The sequence below is a fragment of the Pithys albifrons genome, chromosome Z, assembly GCF_047495875.1.
Source record: "Pithys albifrons albifrons isolate INPA30051 chromosome Z, PitAlb_v1, whole genome shotgun sequence".
In the NCBI taxonomy this organism is placed as follows: Eukaryota; Metazoa; Chordata; class Aves; order Passeriformes; family Thamnophilidae; genus Pithys; species Pithys albifrons.
In genome coordinates, this window is record NC_092497.1 from 41,524,222 (window position 1) to 41,546,108 (window position 21,887).

General features: G+C 42.8%; 1 protein-coding gene across 3 annotated transcripts in view; it reads left to right on the forward strand.

Annotated features, from left to right (window-relative positions):
• Positions 1–21,887, forward strand: part of SUSD1 (sushi domain containing 1) — a 50,087-nt gene that overhangs the window by 10,217 nt on the left and 17,983 nt on the right. For all 3 annotated transcript variants that reach the window (XM_071580632.1, XM_071580633.1, XM_071580634.1), the window contains exons 8-11: positions 4,770–4,864; positions 13,461–13,650; positions 14,571–14,665; positions 15,776–15,962. In XM_071580632.1, coding sequence (XP_071436733.1) covers positions 4,770–4,864; positions 13,461–13,650; positions 14,571–14,665; positions 15,776–15,962 — 567 coding nt within the window. The remainder of the gene's footprint in view (positions 1–4,769; positions 4,865–13,460; positions 13,651–14,570; positions 14,666–15,775; positions 15,963–21,887) is intronic.

The following is a 21,887-nucleotide window of genomic DNA, read 5'->3' on the forward strand; positions in this document are numbered from 1 at the left end:
ATAATGCCCAAATGAAAATGAACTGCTGTTGTTAGAAGTCATGATTCATATTTCCTTTAGGCAATTTGCATGGCTGTACTTTGTGAATTGGTTCTTCTGACAACATTGTGTAGAGTGGTTAAGTTAAATCAGATCTGTCAGTCTGGACAGTGCCAAGAGTTCTGTCTTGAGCACTCTGAAGCTTTGAATGGCCTGAACCTGCTGACTGCCCTCACAGGATTATCATGGGTTTCAGCAAGCGCTTTGCCAGAGGCAAAATTCTTCAGCTTTAGCTGTTAAAATGAGAGGACCAAAAAAGTCAGAGTTATGGTCAAGTAGAATGGAAAAAAAACACTTAGAAAAATAGCCTAACTAGTCCAGCCTCCTTTAAAAAGCTAAGCATGAAGAGGAAATTAGTATAAAGGTCTTGCATCTTCTTGACTTCTACATTTTTTACATTTACTGGAGGTAACAAACTTAACAAATCACTTTAAAATTAAATAGAATTTCTGTTTCAGTAATGATGCCTTTGAGATATACATGATCTTAAGGGTATGTCTAATTAATCAATGATTCCCATTAAAATGAGAGAAAGTTGTGTACCATTCCCAAATAACTTACAATAGAGGATGGAAAACCACTTGTTTTTTTCTGTTGCCCCAAGAAATGCATTAGAAATAAGGCACTTAATAAAACATCCTCAGGAAACTCTCTTTGACAAAGAATTTCTTCATTTCTTACAAAGTGATGGCTGTGAAATGCCCTTTATTTGCATTGTCTGTTTGAATATATGGTAAATGTATGTGTTTATACAAGTACAATTACTAGTAGCTCATTTAAATATTAAAAAATTGCCTTCCAAAATTAGTTTTACCAGTGATGGTAATTGAATGAAGACATCAGTAAAGTGTGGCAGAAGGCAGCTGGATTACAGTCTTTATCAACCCTTGATTTGTATACATAAAATCAGTAGACTGAAGTGCAGAGAACATACCAGCTATAAAATTCCTGCTGTCTAGTATGCTGAACATGTGAGTCTGAACATCCTGTATAGCTTGTCCTTGCAGAAGTTCTTTTCTTGTGGAGTAGGAATGCTTGGTTTCACAGAATCACAGAATCATCAGGGTTGGAAGGGACCTCTGGAGATGACCCAGTCCAGTGCCCTGTCAAAGCAGGTCAGCTGAAGCAGATGACACACAAACATGTCCAGATGGGTTTGGAATGTCTCCAGAGAGGGAGACTCCTCAGCCTCCAAGAACAGCCTGTTCCAGTGCTCTGCCACCATCAGTGTAAAGTTCCTCCTTAGAGATGTTGTTTGCTCTATTTAATTTCTGTATCTGAATGGCTGTGTGGTCCATATTAGTAGAAGATGGTATTTTCCCCTTCATTCACTGCTTTCATAAAACTGAAGAGGCAAAATACACAAAAATGCTAATGCCTGGATTTTTTCTCTCCTCAATATTGCATGTATGTATGGGGATTGGTGGGAAGAGCTATGTAAGTGAACTTACAGGTGTGGATACTCTTTTAGCTATTTGCTGAAGATAAATGTCAGAGTGGAGCTGGTCCCATCTGGTTTCCAGTAAATACTCTTTTTTCATGGAAGTTCAAAAGTACTTCACTGATAAGATATATCTTGAGCTGAGATCAGTGATAATCAGGTGTTTAACTGAAGACTAGTCAATTGTGTATGTGAAAGAAGTCACGTGTTTTTAATGACTATTTAGACACAGTTGTGTGTGTGCGACTTTTTTTTGTGTGTGTGTGAATCCAGAAATAACAACACTGAGTACTGGGACCTGAACTCACAGAGGCTGCTAAGCAAGCGATTAGGGTTGGTCCTCAGCACAGTGTTAATTCAGAGGAGCATGACAGACAGGCATTTATGCACTGGTTGTAAGTTTTTCCTAGACCATAGAAAGAGGCCTTTCTTCTACTAGAGCTTTAAAAGTGGAGTAAGCAAGACTGAGACCTTCATCCCTTGTTTTCCTTCTTAAAATTGTTATCTTTGGTTTTCTTAACATAATTTCTCCCCTTCTGACAGTCACTGGTGATGTTAAATCCCTTTGCTTGTTTTTTGCATTCTACCATTTGTGTTCTGTTTAGCAGCACCTGTCTTTCCTGGCTGCCAACAGCCAGGTGCTATTTGCATCTCACTACCGTTTTCCAAATTTGCCTTTCAGTGTTTGACTCCTCCAGGATATTTTTCTACTATGGTCTCCAGGTATTTATTTGCATGTTGTTTCTGAGACTCTTTCCCTTGGGATGGAAAGGAGATGGAAGGCAGCCTGAAGGTAGTGGGGTAGCAGGGACATCCACTGCCATTGGTTAATCACAAGCTTAAATTGATAGAGCTGACGGATGGGAGAATTGAGAGGCTTTGCTTTTCTTGTCTCATTTGGGAGCTTGAGTGTAAGCTATTGATCAAAATCAGATACATTTAAGACCTGAAGCTACTACCTGGTGAGATATCACACTGAGGCCAGAACATGCAGTGTGTTTCACAAAGGGAGTTCCCAAGCTCTGGAAGTCACTGGTTCTGTAAGATTTCACAGGAAAAGTAACGTGTCAAGGAACCTGTTTCCCTTTAGATGCAAGAACAGTTTTTCAGAGATACCTTTGTACTGTTATTGGATACCATGTTTACATTATTGGGATTAATGTTAAACCAAGCACTTTTTGTATATTTGGTTGCCTGAACAAAAAGTCTGTGATCAGTAGCAGTAAGAGCCGAAAAATGGTCTCCTCAGAAGCCCAGGACTTTGTTATGTACAGCTTTTCATGCTCTTTCACTCACCCCAAATCATTTAAAGTGGAAACTTTTGGGAAAAGGTCTGCCAGCTATTCTGTGAACACTTGGTAATTACCTGGTGGTCTTATCTTTCTTCTTGTCCTTCTCAAAATTTCGAAAGCCTGACAAAAATATTTATGTAGTTACAGAATAAAAAGGTACTATTTCTGCTTTCTTCCTTCCAAGAAGGTCACATAAGATTTCCTTCCTCACCTGAATACCCATCATGATAATTTTTGTTGTTTGCTGAGAGTGTTTTATAAACTCATGAGTCAAGATCCAGATTTTATTGCTGAGCAGTCTTGGTGATTACTCTGCCTTACCCCTCCCTGTCCCCTCTGCCTCCACCTTATTATACATTTTAATTCAGATGTCAGAGATATGCAGATATTTTCCCTCTGTCTGTGAGTAATTTTTGCCATCCAGTCTTTCAAAAACTTGTGTCTGATTTAAAGAATACAATAGCTGAACATAATCTCTTGCTCTGTGTTGGTACAGAAGCCTTAAATGGTTATTTGACAGTACTGTGAAACAGATAACAATAATAAGCAGCACTTAGATGCAATTAATCACACAGTCATCTGTAAGGAAATTTGTTTTAGAGGACATGTAGATTAATCACTTTCTTCTGTTCTGGAGAAATGAAAGCTTTCAACAGTATTTCCATATTTAATGAGTGTGGAATGGAGGAGTTAAAATTAGTTGGGAGATAAACTGGTCTAGTGAATGGGGCATCTATTTGTTGAATACACAGAGAGGAAGATAATGTTAGAAAATGGTTTTATAGCAGTTTTAATAATCAAAAAAAGGAAAGAAATAGTGCTGCCAAATACATAAACAGTTACACTTTAGTTCTAAATAACTGTTTATGTATAGAAATATTAGAAACTATCGATATATTTATTTATTTTATGACAGATGATGCACATGTGCTACAAGGGGGCTCCTGTGAGATGGTAATAAAATTTATATACAGAGGAAGAGTGCCTCAATCTATGCTTGCTTTTACAGCAGGACATTACACAAACTGTTTTGTGTATATTTCTGAAGTATCTACCACTGCTGTCCTATAAATCTCTTTCAATTTTTCAGCAGCCAGTAAGGGCTTTTCAGCTTAGAATGTAGATGAATTTGGGTTTGTATGACCTTGGTCATGTAGTGAATGTAATAAGAAAATATGATAGCAGGACAAAGGACTGACTATTTGAAGGCTGATGAATGGAAGCAGAGGAGCACATACATTCACTGTCAATCTGAACTGTGACCAAAGGAGCTTTGTTCTTGGCTCTGTGAGGATGCTTCTTCATTATCTTGTCATGTGAGAGCAACCACACTGTATCTGATGATAGCAGAGAGAACTGCCTAAAAAAGGAGTGGATGAGTTGAGCTTCCTGGCTGTGCTCTTTGTCTGAGACATAAGTGTGTCAGTTAACATATGTATACGGAGGGATGCATCTCTGGTTGCTACAACTCTACTTCCTACAAGCTTAGTTCTGTGAGCTCATTTAATTTTTTTAGTGTTTGTTTTGAAAAGGGTTTTACTGTGACTGTGTTATTTGATTTTATGTATTATAAAAAAGGATTAATGACAACACCTTTTAAAAAGCAACCCAAATAAATATTGAACCAGAACACTCATTTAGCTACAACTAAGCTCTTTTCCAGTCCAACACAGAAGCTTTCTTTAAAAGTCATGGTTCTCTTTATGTAATGCTGGCTATGTGTTTAAAGACTTCACAGTCACTATCTTAGAACATGCTTGTTACTTTAGCCTGTTATTTTAAGTTTAGGAGCCAACACAATTAAGAGAAACTTTTCTACCTAACATGTGCCTACCTTGTTTGTTTTTATCCTGTTTGGAAAAAAGAAAACAAATAAAAACCCAAAGCCAAACCAAACCAAAACACATAGATAAAGGAAGAAATAAACAACTGTTCCAAATCTAAGATTTGCATGAGAAATAACAATTTTCCTTTGGTGTTCGTGTTTTTGCTCACAGAGGAGGAGTTATTCAGTAATTTGTCCATATTCAATGAAACCTGTGTGAAGTGGCAAAGCAAAACTGGAACGCTGGGAGTACAGAAAACGTACACAGTAAGTAGGGCAGTATTTGAAGTATTTGATTTTGAGTGTAACTTTGTCCTTGTTAATTCTGGTAATTCAGCAATGGAGATTTGTTTTCTGGGTTTTGTTTGCGTGGTGATTTGTCTTGTTTTTCCCAAGTGAAGTTCCTAGAAACCTAGGGGAGATTGTCTGGGTTAGGAAAGAAAAAAATCTTATTCTAAAGGTAGGAGAAAACCTCAAAACTTTGGGGGGTCTCATTCCAGTAAATCACCTAAACACCTACTTGAATCTGTAAGAAGTTTCAGCATAAGTTTATAGTTCAGTGAATTCTGGTGTAGATCTTAAACTCACATTGCCACAGAAAATATTGCAGAACTTGGGCTCAGTCCCTATCTGTGACTCAAGCATTTCAAGTGAATAGCATATTCCTCAGAGATACTGGAGGTAGCTTGTTTTAGAAATGCCAGGTATATTGAAATAATGTCCCTTACTCAAAAGTTCAACCATCATATATTTGACCATTTTAGAACTTTTTTCATGGAAACTGAAAACAACTTTGCTACTTTTTTTTCCAACTGTAAACAGTAAAATAATAAAAACTGATAGGAATTCTCATGTTTTAACAATTACATCCCAAGAAACGTTTTGTGGTTGAGGGGTTTTGTGGGGGCTTTGAAGGTTTTTTTTGAGTATATGCAAACAAGGGAAAAAGAAAAGGAGTATTATTTAGGGTCTCCAGGGTAGGTACATTAATGTGGAAAATGTATTTAAAGATGGGGTAATAATTCTGGATAACAACTCATCTTTCTCCTTCTGTGTTGTGAATCAATGTCTTTTTAGTTTCCATACTTTTATCGAGAACTGCTGGGATGGAAAAAACATCTTCCTGGTTCCCCTAACAGTTCAAAACTAGTTTTTTATGTACTTGTCCTAGTTGAGCCGGAGGGACCAGTTGACACTGTGTAGGGGTGATCAAAGCTGTGTATTCTACCCCCTCTATTCATTCCCCAAGGACAATGGACCATTAGCAGCAGCTGCCCAGGGAGTCATTATCACCTTCACACTCAACCTGAGGGGGCAGAGCTGCAAATGGGCCATCAACAGTTCAACACCCCCTGGCTCCCAGAGTTAATCACCCATTGTGTGAGTCCCTGCCCAGGGAGAGGGACTGGGTGCTCCCTGAGGGTACATAAGTGGTGGGTAAGAAGACTTTGGTAACTTCTTGTCGGATCCAGAGGAGCAGCAGGACCTCGACAGGAGGAGATCTCCGCTCTCGCCCAGACCACAGCCCTCGCCTGCACCAACAGGTTTTTCATTTCCTTTTGCTGTGGTCTTGGGGGAGCCACAGGGGTCTCAGCACAAGGGCAAACAAACCTCCTTGGGTTTGTGCCCCAGGACACTGGGTTATACTGCTGGGGTTTTGTGAGTTGAAAGCAATTTCCCTTTTGTGTCAGTGTTTTTATTGTAATATTATTATTAAATTTTAGGTCTAACTTATAATCTCTCTCTCGTGGTGAGTTAATTTCCCCTGCTGGTTCACCTTTAAACCAGCACATCTTTTGGCACCCAACGTGGGGCACGAGAGAGAAGTCAGAATTACAATTTTATTTTGTGTATTTGGATACAGAAACTCCCTGACTACCATGTTGCTTGATGTATTCATGTGGATGGTGTACCTGGGCCTTTTCATATTTCGACACATGGGGAACCATTTGCCTATTTTGATGCTCTCTTTAATACCAGGGAGAAGGATCAAAATTGCTTTATTAATATACTATGTTTATGTTGTCATAACTCAGAAGCAGTGAATTTCATTGTGAATGTATATTCAGTCTGGTCTGCCTGTCCTGGTTTGGGTTGTTACCTCTGGGGTCTCATTAAAAATAGCACCCAGCCTGTGGTGAAAACAGGCGGAGATGGTTACTTCCACCTTTTCACCTCTGCTACAACAATCATTGAAAATATTGAGCTTCCTTTTGATGTTAGGGACAGCATAATCTTGCTGTTAGTGTTGCTTTGTCTCCTCTGTACTGTGTACACCACGTTTAGGGTCAGAACTGGGCTTTCTAAGGAGACTTGCTGGAGGCCTGCCCTGGGAGCGGATGATGTTGAGTGGCACAGGAAGTGGGAAGATATGGGCCAGTATTTGGAGACCTTCTCTCCTCAAATGATCTGGAAATTCACCCCGGAACAACTGCAGGACCCTGCCAAAATGCTAAGCTATGTGAAAGGAAGATGCTCTGGTAGTCCCAGAGATGTGCAGCTCACAGCAACCTGCTGGGCCCTGGCCACTGCCTACCGCACACTGCTTGGTGTGGTACAGCATCATCAGGAGGAGGAGAAAAGGAGCAAATCCACAGGCACCATGTCCACCCAAACCACGGCTGAGCCAGAGAGGAAGAGAGATACATCAACCCGCACCATGCCCACACAAACCACGGCTGAGCCAGAGAGGAAAGGAGATACATCAACCCGCACCATGCCCACACAAACCACGGCTGAGCCAGAGAGGAAAGGAGATACATCAGTCCGCACCATGCCCACACAAACCACGGCTGAGCCAGAGAGGAAAGGAGATACATCAATCCGCACCATACCCACACAAACCACGGCTGAGCCGGAAGGACAACAGAAACCGATAGCAGTTGCCCTGTCCAGAAAAGAAAATCAAAGACCAAATCAGTTCGTATAGTGAATGATGAGGAAGAGTCAGGACCTTCACCTCAAGCAGAAGAAATGGAGCCAGAAATAATCACCCGGTCCCTATCCCTGGGAGAGTTGCGTGAGCTCCGGAGAGAGTTCACACGACAGGCAAATGTGTCCATCTTGACCTGGCTACTTCGAATCTGGGATGCGGCGGCCAATGATACAATTCTAGATGGGAGTGAGGCAAGGCAGCTGGGATCCCTGTCTCGAGATGTGGTCATTGATCAAGGCATTGGAGAGACAGGAAACTCTCAGCCTCTGGCAGCGACTGTTGTCAAGCGTGAGGAAGAGATATCTTTGTAAGGAGGACCTCCACGTACAGCAAGGACAGTGGAACACAATGGAACAAGGTATCCGGTGCTTAAGGGAATTAGCTATACTGGAGATAATCTTTTCAGAGGATGAGAGATTCCCTAAAAGTCCAGATGGTGTCCAGTGCACATCCCAGATGTGGTTAAAATTTGCACGACTTGGGCCAGAAATGTATTCTCGCTACCTTGCAACATTGCAGTGGAGAGAGGGAGAAGACAAGGTGGGTGCACTGGTCAGCAAACTCAGGATTTATGAAGACACTGTCACTGCTCCATTACGAGCTCACGTCTCAGCTGTGGAAACAAAACTGGCTGAACTGGAAGAGAAGCTTAAGGAAGGACTCTTCCATATCTCTCCAGAGCAAACGAGCCTCTGCCATCAGAAGCAGGCGTCTTCCGGCTAAGGAGAAAGGGTACACTCCACGTGGCAATCTGTGGTTTTACCTCCATGAGCATGGAGAAGATATGAGGAAGTGGGATGGAAAACCCACCTCTTCCTTAGCAACTCAGGTACGTGAATTGCAAAGAGGCACAACTAACACAGGGAATTCTTCAAGGTTGAAGGCTGCTCCAGTCTCTCGTGGGCAAGGCTCCAGACAGTATAGGAATGATGATGTTATGCCCAACCCTCTTGAAGGAACCTCCCGGTCATGTTCACAGGGAGAGCGCAGTGAGTACCATGACCAGGACTAGGGGGGCCCTGCCTCTAGCCAGGTAGAGGAGAGGGACAATCGGGTTTATTGGACTGTGTGGATTCAGTGGCCTGGCACATCAGACCCACAGAAATACAAAGCTTTAGTGGACACTGGTGCACAATGCACGTTGATGCCATCAGGATACATTGGGGCAGAATCCATCTCTATTTCTGGGGTGACAGAGGGATCCCAACAGCTGACTGTACTGGAAGCTGAAGTCAGCTTGATGGGGAAGGAATGGCATAGACACCCCATTGTGACTGGTCCAGAAGCCCCATGTATCCTTGGCATAGACTACCTGAGGAATGGGTATTTCAAAGACCCAAAGGGACTGCGTTGGGCCTTTGGCATAGCTGCTGTGGAGACAGAGGAAATCAGACAGCTGAGCACCTTGCCTGGCCTCTCAGAGGACCCTTCTGCTGTGGGACCTGCTGAAAGTTGAAGAACAATTGGTACCGCTGGCCACAGCCACAGTGCACCGTCGGCAATACCGCACTGGCCGAGACTCTGTGACCCCCATACACAAGATGATTCGTGAGCTGGAGAGCCAAGGGGTGGTCAGCAAGACTCACTCTCCCTTTAATAGCCCCATATGGCCAGTACGAAAGTCCAATGGAGAGTGGAGGCTGACAGTGGATTACCGTGGCCTCAATGAGGTCACACCCCCTTTGAGCGCCGCTGTGCCGGACATGCTGGAGCTTCAGTATGAGCTGGAGTCCAAGGCAACCAAGTGGTATGCCACCATCGACATTGCCAATGCCTTTTTCTCCATTCCGTTGGCAGCAGAGTGCAGGCCACAGTTCGCTTTCACCTGGAAGGGGGTGCAGTACACCTGGAATCAACTGCCCCAGGGGTGGAAACACAGTCCCACCATTTGCCATGGACTGATCCAGACTGCACTGGAAAAGGGTGAGGCTCCAGAACATCTACAGTACATCGATGACATCATTGTATGGGGGAACACAGCAGGGGAAGTTTTTGAGAAAGGAAAGAAGATAATCCAGATTCTTATAAGAGCTGGTTTTGCCATTAAACGAAGTAAGGTTAAGGGATCTGCTCAGGAAATTCAGTTCCTAGGAGTGAAGTGGCAAGACGGGCGTTGCCAGATTTCAGCAGAGGTGATCAACAAAATAGCAGCTATGTCCCCACCGACCAGCAAGAAGGAAACTCAGGCTTTCCTAGGCACCGTGGGCTTTTGGAGGATGCATATCCCTGAGTACAGTCAGATTGTAAGCCCTCTCTACCTTGTGACATGGAAGAAGAATGATTTCCAGTGGGGCCCTGAACAACAACAAGCCTTTGAGCAGATTAAACAGGAGATTACCCATGCAGTAGCCCTTGGGCCAGTTAGGACAGGACAGGATGTGAAGAATGTGCTCTACACTGCAGCTGGGAAGAACGGCCCATCCTGGAGCCTCTGGCAGAAAGTACCTGGGAAGACTCGAGGACGACCGCTGGGATTCTGGAGTCGGGGATACAAAGGATCTGAAGCCAGCTACACCCCAACTGAGAAAGAGATCCTGGCAGCTTATGAAGGAGTTCGAGCTGCCTCAGAAGTGATTGGCACTGAGGCACAGCTCATCCTGGCACCCCGACTACCAGTGCTGGGCTGGATGTTCAAAGGAAAAGCTCCTTCTACCCATCACGCCACTGATGCCACATGGAGTAAGTGGATTGCTCTGATCACGCAGCGAACCCGGATAGGGAATCCTAATCGCCCTGGGATTTTGGAAATCATCACCAACTGGCCGGAAGGTGAGAGTTTCGGATTGTCCACTGAAGAAGAAGAGGAGCAGGTGACATGAGCTGAGGAGGCCCCACCATATAACCAGCGACCAGAAGAGGAGAAGCGATATGCTCTCTTCACAGATGGCTCCTGCCACATTGTAGGGACAGGCTGGAAATGGAAAGCAGCTGTATGGAGTCCTACATGGCAAGTTGCAGAAGCGACTGAAGGACAGGGTGGATCAAGTCAGGTTGCAGAGCTGAAAGCTGTTCAGCTGGCCTTGGATATCGCTGAACGAGAGAAGTGGCCAAGACTCTACCTTTACACTGACTCATGGATGGTGGCCAATGATTTGTGGGGATGGCTGGAGCGTTGGAGAAAGGCCGGCTGGCAGCGCAAAGGGAAACCCATCTGGGCGGCTGAGATGTGGCAGGACATCACTGCCTGGGTAGAGAAGCTGAGTTTGAAGGTCCGTCACGTAGATGCTCATGTACCCAAGAGCTGTGCTAATGAGGAGCATCGTAACAACGAGCAGGTGGATCGAGCTGCCAGGATTAAAGTCTCTCAGGTTGATCTGGATTGGCAGCACAAGGGAGAATTGTTTCTAGCTCAATGGGCCCATGATGCCTCTGGTCATCAGGGCAGAGTTGCGACATACAGATGGGCTTGTGATCGAGGAGTGGATCTAACCATGGACAGTGTCTCACAGGTTATCCATGACTGTGACACATGTGCTGTCATCAAGCAGGCCAAGCGGGTGAAGCCTCTATGGTATGGTGGATGGTGGTCGAAATACAGGTTTGGGGAGGCCTGGCAAGTTGACTACATCACACTTCCCCAAACACGCCAAGGCAAGCGCTACGTGCTGACCATGGTAGAGGCAACCACTGGATGGCTGGAGACATACCCCGTATCTCACGCCACTGCCCGGAATACCATCCTGGGCCTTGAGAAACAAGTCCTGTGGAGACACGGCACCCCAGAGAGAATAGAGTCTGACAACGGCACCCACTTCAAGAACAGCCTCATAGACACCTGGGCCAGAGAGCACGGCATTGAGTGGGTGTATCATATCCCCTACCATGCACCAGCTGCTGGGAAAGTTGAGCGATGTAATGGACTGCTGAAAACCACCTTGAAGGCATTGGGTGGGGGAATTTTCAAACACTGGGAGCTGCATTTGGCAAAGGCCACCTGGTTGGTCAACACCCGGGGCTCCATCAATTGAGCTGGCCCTGCCCAATCAGAACTTTTGAATATTGTAGATGGAGATAAAGTCCCTGTGGTCCATATGAGAGGTATGTTAGGAAAGACTGTTTGGGTTAGTCCCACCTCAAACAAAGGCAAACCCATCCGAGGGATTGTTTTTGCTCAAGGACCTGGTTGCACTTGGTGGGTAATGCAAAAAGATGGAGAAACACGTTGTGTACCACAAGGGGACCTAATTTTGAGCGAGAAGAGTTTGTAATGTTTCATTGTATGTATGTATATATAGGTAAAAGGGGAATTAAATTTGGGAATGACTAGATGGTGTAGAATAAGGGGTGGATAATGTCCTAGTTGAGCAGGAGGGACCAGCTGACACTGTGTAAGAGTGATCAAAGCTGTGTATTCTACCCCCTCTATTCATTCCCCAAGGACAATGGACCATTAGCAGCAGCTGCCCAGGGAGTCATTATCACCTTCACACTCAACCTGAGGGGGCAGAGCTGCAAATGGGCCATCAACAGTTCAACACCCCCTGGCTCCCAGAGTTAATCACCCATTGTGTGAGTCCCCGCCCAGGGGGAGGGACTGAGTGCTCCCTGAGGGTACATAAGTGGTGGGTAAGAAGACTTTGGTAGCTTCTCGTCGGATCCAGAGGAGCAGCAGGACCTCGACAGGAGGAGATCACCGCTCTCACCCAGACCACAGCTCTCGCCTGCACCAACAGGTTTTTCATTTCCTTTTGCTGTGGTCTTGGGGGAGCCACAGGGGTCTCAGCACAAGGGCAAACAAACCTCCTTGGGTTTGTGCCCCAGGACACTGGGTTATACTGCTGGGGTTTTGTGAGTTGAAAGCAATTTCCCTTTTGTGTCAGTGTTTTTATTGTAATATTATTATTAAATTTTAGGTCTGACTTATAATCTCTCTCTCGTGGTGAGTTAATTTCCCCTGCTGGTTTGCCTTTAAACCAGCACAGTACCCAATGGTAACTGACAAGATGTTGATCTCTGGTATAATGTGGTCTCTGCACTTGAATTCACCTATCTGCACGACACTTCGGAGTAGTCAAAGCAGGTCTATCCCTTCATGTTGTACAAACAACAGATTTATTTTTCTCTACTCTGGGACAATCTTAAGGATGCTTGTCTTTTAGTTTTGTTTGGCATTCAGTCTTATTGCTACTTCTACAGGGCAAGGGAGAAAATTAGCAAACAGGAAAGAAAGGAACAAGCAGATGTAGTGTAGTTTCCATCTGTGTGCTGTAAGGAAGAAACAGTATTTGCTTACACCTTACTATTTGTGTTGCAGGTATTTGCAGGGTCCACAAGAAATTCCTAATAGATTGCATTAGATTCCATAAAAGATTCCTTCTATTTGTTGTAGAAGTATAAGGGAAAATACAAGTAATGGTAACAGCCAGAAGAAATGAAAGATCCAATTTGTTAAGCCATCTTTTATGGCCAGACTTTGCGAACAAAGATTTGGGCAGGGCTCTCCCCACATGGGTGTGCCCCTCCAGCCTGCACAGTGGATTTTTTAGGTGAGGCACAGCGTGCACAGAACTGGCCCCACTGTTTAAGTCCTGAGGTCCATTTACCAAGGCCAAGCGAGCTTGGACAGTGACAGTGAAGTCCTCAGGACTGTCACAGCACCCGGTACTGACCGGGGCCGACCCTGCTAGGCATCCGAGATCTGACAGGATGGGATGGCAGGGAGGCATTGAACTGCCAGGGGATGGTTCCACTGAGACTCGAACTCAGGTCCTTGGGATTCAGAGTCTGGAGTGCTCTCCTTTACACCACAGCACTGCCCCATAAGCCATCTTGTAGCACCAACACATTTAGTGAAAAGCTTTTTTTTTTTTTTTTTGCTTGAAATGACTTTCTAAAACAGATGTAATCAGAACTAGTAGGATGAAACAGACTAGTATTCTGAGTTTTAAAAGGCTGCAACCAATTGCACTGTTGTTTCTGTTCTGATAGTTTCATATACTTGGCCAAAGATGGGATGAGAAGACATTCTCTGAAGATGTGATATTTAACATCAGCACAGGTGAAGAGAACCCAAAGGTGTGTTTAGATCTGAACTCTGGCAGTAACTACGCGGTGAATATTACTACCATCTCTTCCAAAAACATCACTGTCTCAGTTATGGTGTCAATTCAGACAAAGGGTAGGTTGTGTTTTGTATTTTTTGTGCTTATAAAAACTTAACTCTGCTACAGTGTTCACTGATTTGTGTCTAGCAGACAGGAAGATGGTCTGTTTCCTAGACTTTGTAATTCTTTATGCTGACTACACACATGTATCCGCTGTCAGCATCCTCTTTTTTTGCAAAATGTTTTTCCTTCTGATCACTGTCGCCATTGAATCTATGAGCAAACAGAGCAGTAGCAGTAAGTGCCCCTCAGAAAGATTTGCTTCCACAGGGTTTGCCTTCTGGCTGAGGCAGGATTGGTGCCATGTCGCTTTGGCTACATGCCAGGATTTCAATCCATGGCACAGTGCCCACTAGGTTCCATTTCTTGCCTTGAAAAAAAAGATTCTCTGTCTGTGGGAGAATTCCCTGTTGCTTAGCTGTGTGATACTAATCTAAGTGATATCAGCATGATAGACAGTGTTCCTGTGCTCACCAGTGATTGACAGTGTTCAGGCAGTTTTCAGAGAAGGCATATTCTAACAGAGGGTTTCTGTAGTATTTTGATAATGAAAACTTTAAGCTTCACTTCTGACATACTAATTCTGGCAAGACAAACCTTGAGAAATAATTGCCTTTGGAATCCACAAAAATGCTTTCTTTCGCATGCTTTTTCTTAAGGGCATCAACTGTGACCAATTGTTCTATGATAATTTTATTTCCATCAGAATGTCTGAATCCTTGGATCTTTCTGTCGTTATAACATCCTAGGCCTGAACAAATAAATCATATCTTGTGTTTCTTTAATAGTTTTGCTTGGCTTCTACCTCTATGTCAGAAGATAATGAAATTAAAAACAGTTTTTAAAATTTTATTTTCAGCTAGTCATATTCAATTAAGTTGAAGAAGGTAAAGTTTTCATAATAAGTTGATTCCTTTTTTAATTGTCTCTACAGTAAAGGAAGCTTTCAATAATGTATTAATTTTAAATGATACTTGCTTGAAATGGCGGAGAAATGTCAGGGGAACTGATGTGGAAGACAGATATTCAGTAAGTGACAATCTGTGTTTTGTATCTGGAAAAAAAGTTTTATCAATCACCTATGTGAAAAATACCCAATTTTTCAAACACCCACTGCTGGCAGTTCTCCTCATTATAATAACGTCTCATGAAAATACAGAGAGTAAGCTTGCAGAGCAGCCATCAACCACCATGCTTTGTTGTAGTCCCCTGAGTCTTGCTTAATTTTTCCTATGTTATAGTCTTTTTTTTTTGCATTCCTTATCTGTATTTTCAAGCTTATCATGTTCAGGTCTCAGACAACTCTGTTCCAGTTCCACAGAGTGAGTTCTCTCTGCCATGTGGTATGTCTTTAGTCATCCCTTATCCCAGCATGGAATTTCTACATGAATATCTCTGCCAGGACTCTTGACTGCCTGCTGCTGTGTCAAGTCTCCATGTGCTAGGAGGCACCAAGAGACTATCTAAAGGCATAGGATCTATCTAAAGGAAAATTAGCACATGGTTGAAGTACAGCAAGCATTTTCATTTTTATTAACAGAGGAATCATTTGATCAGGAGAGGCCTTATGTTTATAACTTCATGATCATTTAAGTCATCCACAACAAATCAAAAAAACACAGAATCCTACTGAAACAAAAAAGCCCCCATGAGTCTGTAAATTTATGTGGAAACATGGGTGTCTGAGACAGATCCTGGAGTGTAGCTGGCATTTTAACATGGGCCAAAATAGCTTGGTTTTGTCTTGATCCTCAGGTTGAAACCAGGAAGGTGTTTATGTGAGTTTAGTTTTGTAATTCACCGTAAAGGTATACCACAGTGAAAAGTGAACTCTTCCTGAAAGAGTGTATGTTACCAGGAAATATGGATTGGTGGAAATTACAGTGCTAATAAAAAAAAGGATAGACTAGGAGGAGAAGTGGAAGAACTAGGACAATGTCAGACATGATCAAGAGGGACTGCAATTGATGTCAAATTTTGGAAGCATCGGAATTTGAGTACCTGTCAGTGCCATCAGTTTTGGTACTCTGTATGCAGTGATGTGTTCTGTTATTTCTTTTAATTAAGAGCATGAGGTGGCTGAATGCAAGTAATATATTAAAAAAATGCAATTTCCATGCTGTGATTGTTTGGTTACAGTTTCATTTTCAAGGCCAACGTTGGTATCAGAAGGACTTCTTTCATGAATTGACCATTGAACTTACCACAGACAAGCAAGCTCCTGAAGTTTGTTTTGATTTGCAACCAGGCACCAATTACTCTGTTAATATTTCCATGGTAGCTTTGAATTTTTCCCTTCTTGTTTCCATGACAACACAAATTACAGGTAGGTCCTGGCATTTATTTTATATATTTACAAAAGCACCTAGTGGGTACAAGAGACTCTGGTGAGTCAACATTGTTGATCTCAGTGTTGTATGTTGGGTTGTCAAAGTGCTCTTTCATGGTCAGAATTGTTCGTTGTTTTAGCACATTTCATAGAGTTGAGAATCTGGTGGCAGAATGGGGAGAGAAATGAGGATACAGAGTGTTGAAGTGTCATTTTGGGAAAAGAGAGTTTGGTGGGCTAGACCCAGGACTGATGTCTTGAGGAGCTGTTTTAAGTCCCTGCCCTGTTAGAGGCTGTCACTTTTTCAGTAAGAAGTTTTTTCACAGTGGAGATAATAGCACAGCTGCACTTTGTGTGGGTGTTTGTGACAACAGATAGGCTGTATCCTTGCAGATTTTAGTGATATGGAGGGTCCTGTGAGTGCCTTTGCCTCTAATTGAGAGAGTACAAAACATAAAAGGCATTTGAGCAAATAAGGTTCTGTAGGGAAGCCTTGGCTTCACAATGTAGCGAGTTGTGTAGCACTAAAATGCTGTAGTGAGAAACATCTTACAGATGATTTTTTTGTTTAGAACAGCTTTGCACCATCCCTGTACTGTACTGCTGCAGTGTGAAGTGCAGTGTTTAATGTTGGCATTACTCTTCCTGTCAGGAATATGAATTGGAATAGGTAAGAAACAGGGAAGCTCTCTGCTGTCTGTTTTTGTTCAGCCACTAGATGGAAGCAATGCTCTTCTGACTGATTAGGAAGAACAGGATTTGTGGTGTATTTGAAATTGATAGTGTTACTGTATTTTTAATAGTAAATTTGATGGGTTTAAGCTTCATGAAGGGTAAACCAAACCTTGTTCCCTAAAGCAACCGTGTAAGATACACAACGACTTGGATTTTTAAAAATGAATTTACGGTAATTATTTGATAATTGTTTTTCACAAGTTTCCTGTTGCCACTCGAAAGTAGTGCCCATGAGTTCATAACTACATGTGTCTTTGTAAAAGAGCTGATAAATTGTGTCAGAATTTTGTTGACTGAGGTAATTTTTGAATACATATTCTGAGTAAAGGTGTTTTTACTCTGTCATCGTGTGATGTGATATCTCCTAAATTCTGCAGCATTGCATCAGATCACTTACTCAGCAGAGGTCTAGAGAACACTTTGCAGTAGGTGCTGTGTGAAGTGCTATTTGTGTCTTGCCAGCTGCCGTATTTTCCTCTCTGCTGAGTTAGTGCTTAAAAAATGCACCTGCATAGCCCCAGGAAAGGTCTTTGCATAAAAGTCAGGTCATTTCAATTTTGAAAGAAAATTTTACTTCACAAGCTTTTTTATATCTGATAATTACTTTTTTTCAATAAGCCATAAAAGGTAGGTGTTACTCTGTCATATTAGGAGGCTTTTATCTAAAACTTGCCATGCAAACACTTATTATGCTTTTTTAAAATGGAAGGCAAAAAATAAAAGTATGTCTTTTTTGCAGTTGAAATTGAGTGAAAATTAAAAAACAACAGCAAAACCTCACCAAATAATGAGAATTTAAATATGTTAAATATGTTGAAATAATTCTTCTGGCAGCGTACCTTTGACTCCTGTGCCTTAGGTGTTCAAATTTCATTACCAATAAAAGCAGCTTAATTTATATAAGAACGATTTATAATTTTAGAGTAAGTGTATAATTTTCTTCTTCATTTGTCCAGTTATTTTGTAATCCTGTATGTAGCAAATCAGATGTTTGTTTTTTTTTCCATGGTGGATGGAACGATTTCAATTTATCTGTCAAGTTAAGTTTGAAAAGTGGTTTTATTTGCTCTGGTGGTTTTCTGACTAAACGGTACTATGGAAATGCAAGTTATGCCCTAAGCACAGAGGCTCTAAGGAAACTGAAATTTACAAAAGTGTTTTACTTTTTATGGCCTCATTGATTGTTTAAGGTTTCATATGCCATCCCTTCACAACTGCATGGTCAGCTGGTCTGTTCCACAGCTGGGTCCAGTTCCAGATGTGTCTTCTTGACTTTCACACACTTCCTACACTTTGAGAGTGTGAGAAATATTAACTGTGGTGTTTCATCTTGTATGAAGAGACATGTCCCAGATAATTGGATGATCAGTGCCTTACTAAATTTCCTAAACAGTAATCTGTGTAAGTTTTTAGCCCGTTGCAGAATACAGTCAGTATGTAAATGCCAGCAATGTGTGGGTGATTTTTTTAAAAAATAAGATTTTTAAATGCGTGTTATACAATATTATTGGCTGGAAGAAGTCAGCTGTTAGCTAGCTCAGCCCAGCTTAAATCAGCTGACAATCCTAGGCCTAGCTGACCTTTAAAACCTAAATTTAGACCCACCTGGCGAAACCCATAACATTCCACCCCTTATTCCATACCATATTATGTCACTCATATCATAAATCTATTTATTCCTGCACTTAAACAGTCTTTGTTCTTTCCAAGGCTGTCTTCCACCCCTCCATATTGTAGGCAATAGTCCATTAGGATGGGGTAGGTACTTCAAGCAGGAGAAAACAGTTCATCATTGGACATCAACACCAGTTCAGCTCAGGTCTCCTTCATCTGATGGTTTATGTTCTGCAACACAGAACTCAGAATGCAAGTCACCTTTTTTTCCCAAGGTTAAATGTCCTTGAGGCACACTTTGGGATCATCCCATCCCCTTTCTAGGGGTCACTGTACCCTCATTAGGGTCACCATCCCCACACTGGAGTTACTGGCCCCACACTGGGTTCTCCATCCCCTTTTCAGGGTTCTCCATCCCCTTTTCAGGGTTCTCCATCCCCTTTTCAGGGGTCTCTATCCCCACACTGGGGTCACTATCCCCTTCTCAGGGGTTTCACAATAGTGGATAACCTGGGAAATAATGTCCATGGTTAAATCCACCCCTCGGCCTCGTCCACTGACAGGTGGCCTGAGGCATCATGGGCCCATTGAGCCAGGAACAACTCTCCCTTATGCTAGTCCAGGTGTGATGTTCCTTATTAGCTCGGCCTTTGGGCACATGAGCATCCACATGATGAATCTCTACAGATTCTACTCAAGTGGCAGTGTCCTGCCACACACCAACAGCCCACATGGGCCTCTCTATGCTTCAAGTAATCTTCTTTTATCAGTCCAGCCACCCTCAGAGGGGCACTGGCTGTCATCTACAAGTCAGTGTAGAGGTACAGTCTTGGCTAGTTTTCTGTTTCAGCAATGTCCAGTAGACTTGGTCGTTCTCCTCCTCTCGACTGGAGGCAGGGCGGCTTAATTGTTGTTCTTGGCTCTGTTCTGGGATCTCTGCTTCAACATGTAGACAGCTTTTTTACCAGCTTTCTTACATTTTGATTTCCATACTTGGACTTCAAACACAGAAGTAGATGCACTGTCCCACCTCCTCATGCCTTTCCCCTGGTCACACAGGAAGGACGACAGTTCACCATGTGACACACGCTTGGGGTTTGCTCTCTGTTGAGGTGAGGCAGGAGAGAAAGACAGCTTGCTTTGACTGTAAGGCTTCTCCTTGCGGTGGCTACAGTCACAGCAGGTACGAGTTGAGCTGTCTGAACTCACAGAAACAGTCAGTACAAGGAATTAAACGAGTATCCTGTAGAACATCTTTGTCTTAGTTGTTCTAGATGTACCATAACAAAGCAGAAATCAAGGAATGTTTCTCTAACAATGCTCCCAGGAACCTTGCCAACCTTTTGGGACACTTGCCAGTGTCCTTCGTTTCCCGGCCAATGCACCATTTATCTGTCTTGGGTTGAGCTGGCAAAACACCAACTGTCCAGGACAGAGTGAAAAGGGTTCCTCCTCCCCCCAACCTGCTAAGGGAAAAAGAAGAGGGAGAGGAAAAAAAACCCTCAAAGCAGGTTTATGCTGAAACTAACTACATGTATTTATACAGAAAAAACTAAGAGACAACTACAATATAATACACACTTACACTAGTTATGTATAACAAGAAATAACTTCCCAGTACACACAAATTCTACTATTTTAACTACAGATCATTTTAGAGAAGTCAATTCTTCAGAGACAGACTTAAGCAGAGAGAATAGCTAAGAACAAACATTTTACTTCCCTAAGATAACATGACGGTAAGCTGGTGCTTCGTGCTTGGGCCTCCCCATCCCTCCTGGGACGGCAGAGTATCTTGCTGGGACCACAGCTGTGAAGAAAACTCCACTAAGCCACACCCACACACTGGATTTTACACCCTTTGAGATGATGTAGTATGGTATGGAACATAATATTATTGGCTGGAAGAAGTCAGCTGTTAGCTAGCTCAGCCCAGCTTAAATCAGCTGATGATCCTAGGCCTAGCTGAACTTTAAAACCTAAATTTAGGCCCACCTGGCCAAACCCATAACAGAAAATTACTTCTGTGTCCTAATATCTATGTATCTCCTGAATGAAGATATATAATGTCCATAGTCATTCTAAAATAAAAAAGCAGTAACTTGGGACTTAAAAGCCTGTTTTTCTTCCTGGCAAGTAGCATCCTCTAAGAAAATAATTCTGCACTGACCACCAAGTTTGTTTGCCCCTGATCTAAGGAGTGGTAAATACAGTCTAGAAAATGCCTCAGAAATCACTGAAATTATGCTCCTTTCATACATCCAGTAACAGGCATCTTGCAGTCTTATATGTTGTCTTAGCTTGTTTTAGAGAAAGTCTCACCACCTGTCTACCTGAAGTAGGAAATTGAGTCAATTATGAAAAATGATTAGGCAATGATTAAACTGTAGTTGAAAAAAAGATGGTAGCAAGATTATCTTTCAAGCAAGAAGGGAGTTCCTGTCTGTGTCCAGAGAAGGAAAGGAGTGTCTTGTGGATATACATGAAATTACACTACTTACACATGGCTCTGTTAATTTTCCTTTTGGAATATCATTTATTATGACATGCTCAGACAAGGCATTGCTCTTAATTTCACTACTTGTTTTCATGTATGAATTTAAGATGATTGAACTTTGCAACCATTTTTCAAGAGTTTGAAAAACTGAATAAGAAAAGGAGCTAAGACATTTTTACTTTCACTTCTAATGCTCTAAATAAGAGCAATTTCTTCAGTTGAGCCACATTAAAATTTTATTGATATTTGAATCTGTTTGTGAATTTAGCTTTGAGCAAAATTATTTATGAAGGATGTGACAAAACTGTGGGTTTTGGAAAATTCAGCAATGCCTACGTATTTACGGAGACTGGCCAGCCAGTGCTGGGGAGTGGCCCTCTGTCAGCAGAAAAGCTGCATCTTCTTCCCCAGCCTGGCACTGCAAGGAATTAAATTGATTTCTGTACTGTTTGCTTTGGCTCACGAAAGACAAACAGGGAAAAGGAAAATGTGGCAGCTTTCTCTGGCCAATTTGCCCTCTCTCCCATGCTCTTCCCATCTGCCTACCCAGGCCAGGTCCTTACAGTGGCTTAGGAAGAGGGGCAGGAACAGTGGTGGCTGTCTCTGGGATCCCAGCACAGACTTCTTTGCCAAGGTTAGGTGACTGTCACACCAGGTTGTGCTTGTGGAAGCACCTAGCATGCCCCTAACCCAAACACCCTGAGCCAACAGCACCCAGGTCCCTTTCTGCTGCCACACCCTGGATACCTCCCCTGGCACTGCAGAACTATGCCAGGAGTGAGCACTCAAGTGTTTTGTGTGTCATATTTTCCATGTTAGACTTTTGCTCTAGAGATCCCAAGGGAAAGTTGCCATAGGAAGAACCAGAGTGGATGAGAGCAGATGACAAGCCATAAAACTGTTCAGGGAGAGATGAGCCAGGGGATGTGGGTCAGACTGGCTCACCTGCACCCATGGCAGCAGAGCCAGATGGCCAGAATGCAACCTGGAAATGGTCCTGGCCCAGAGGTGCTCTGCAGCTTGAATTAGGGCCCCTCCAGGCCCTTGCTGTGTCCCAGAAAACCCCTGGTGAGGCA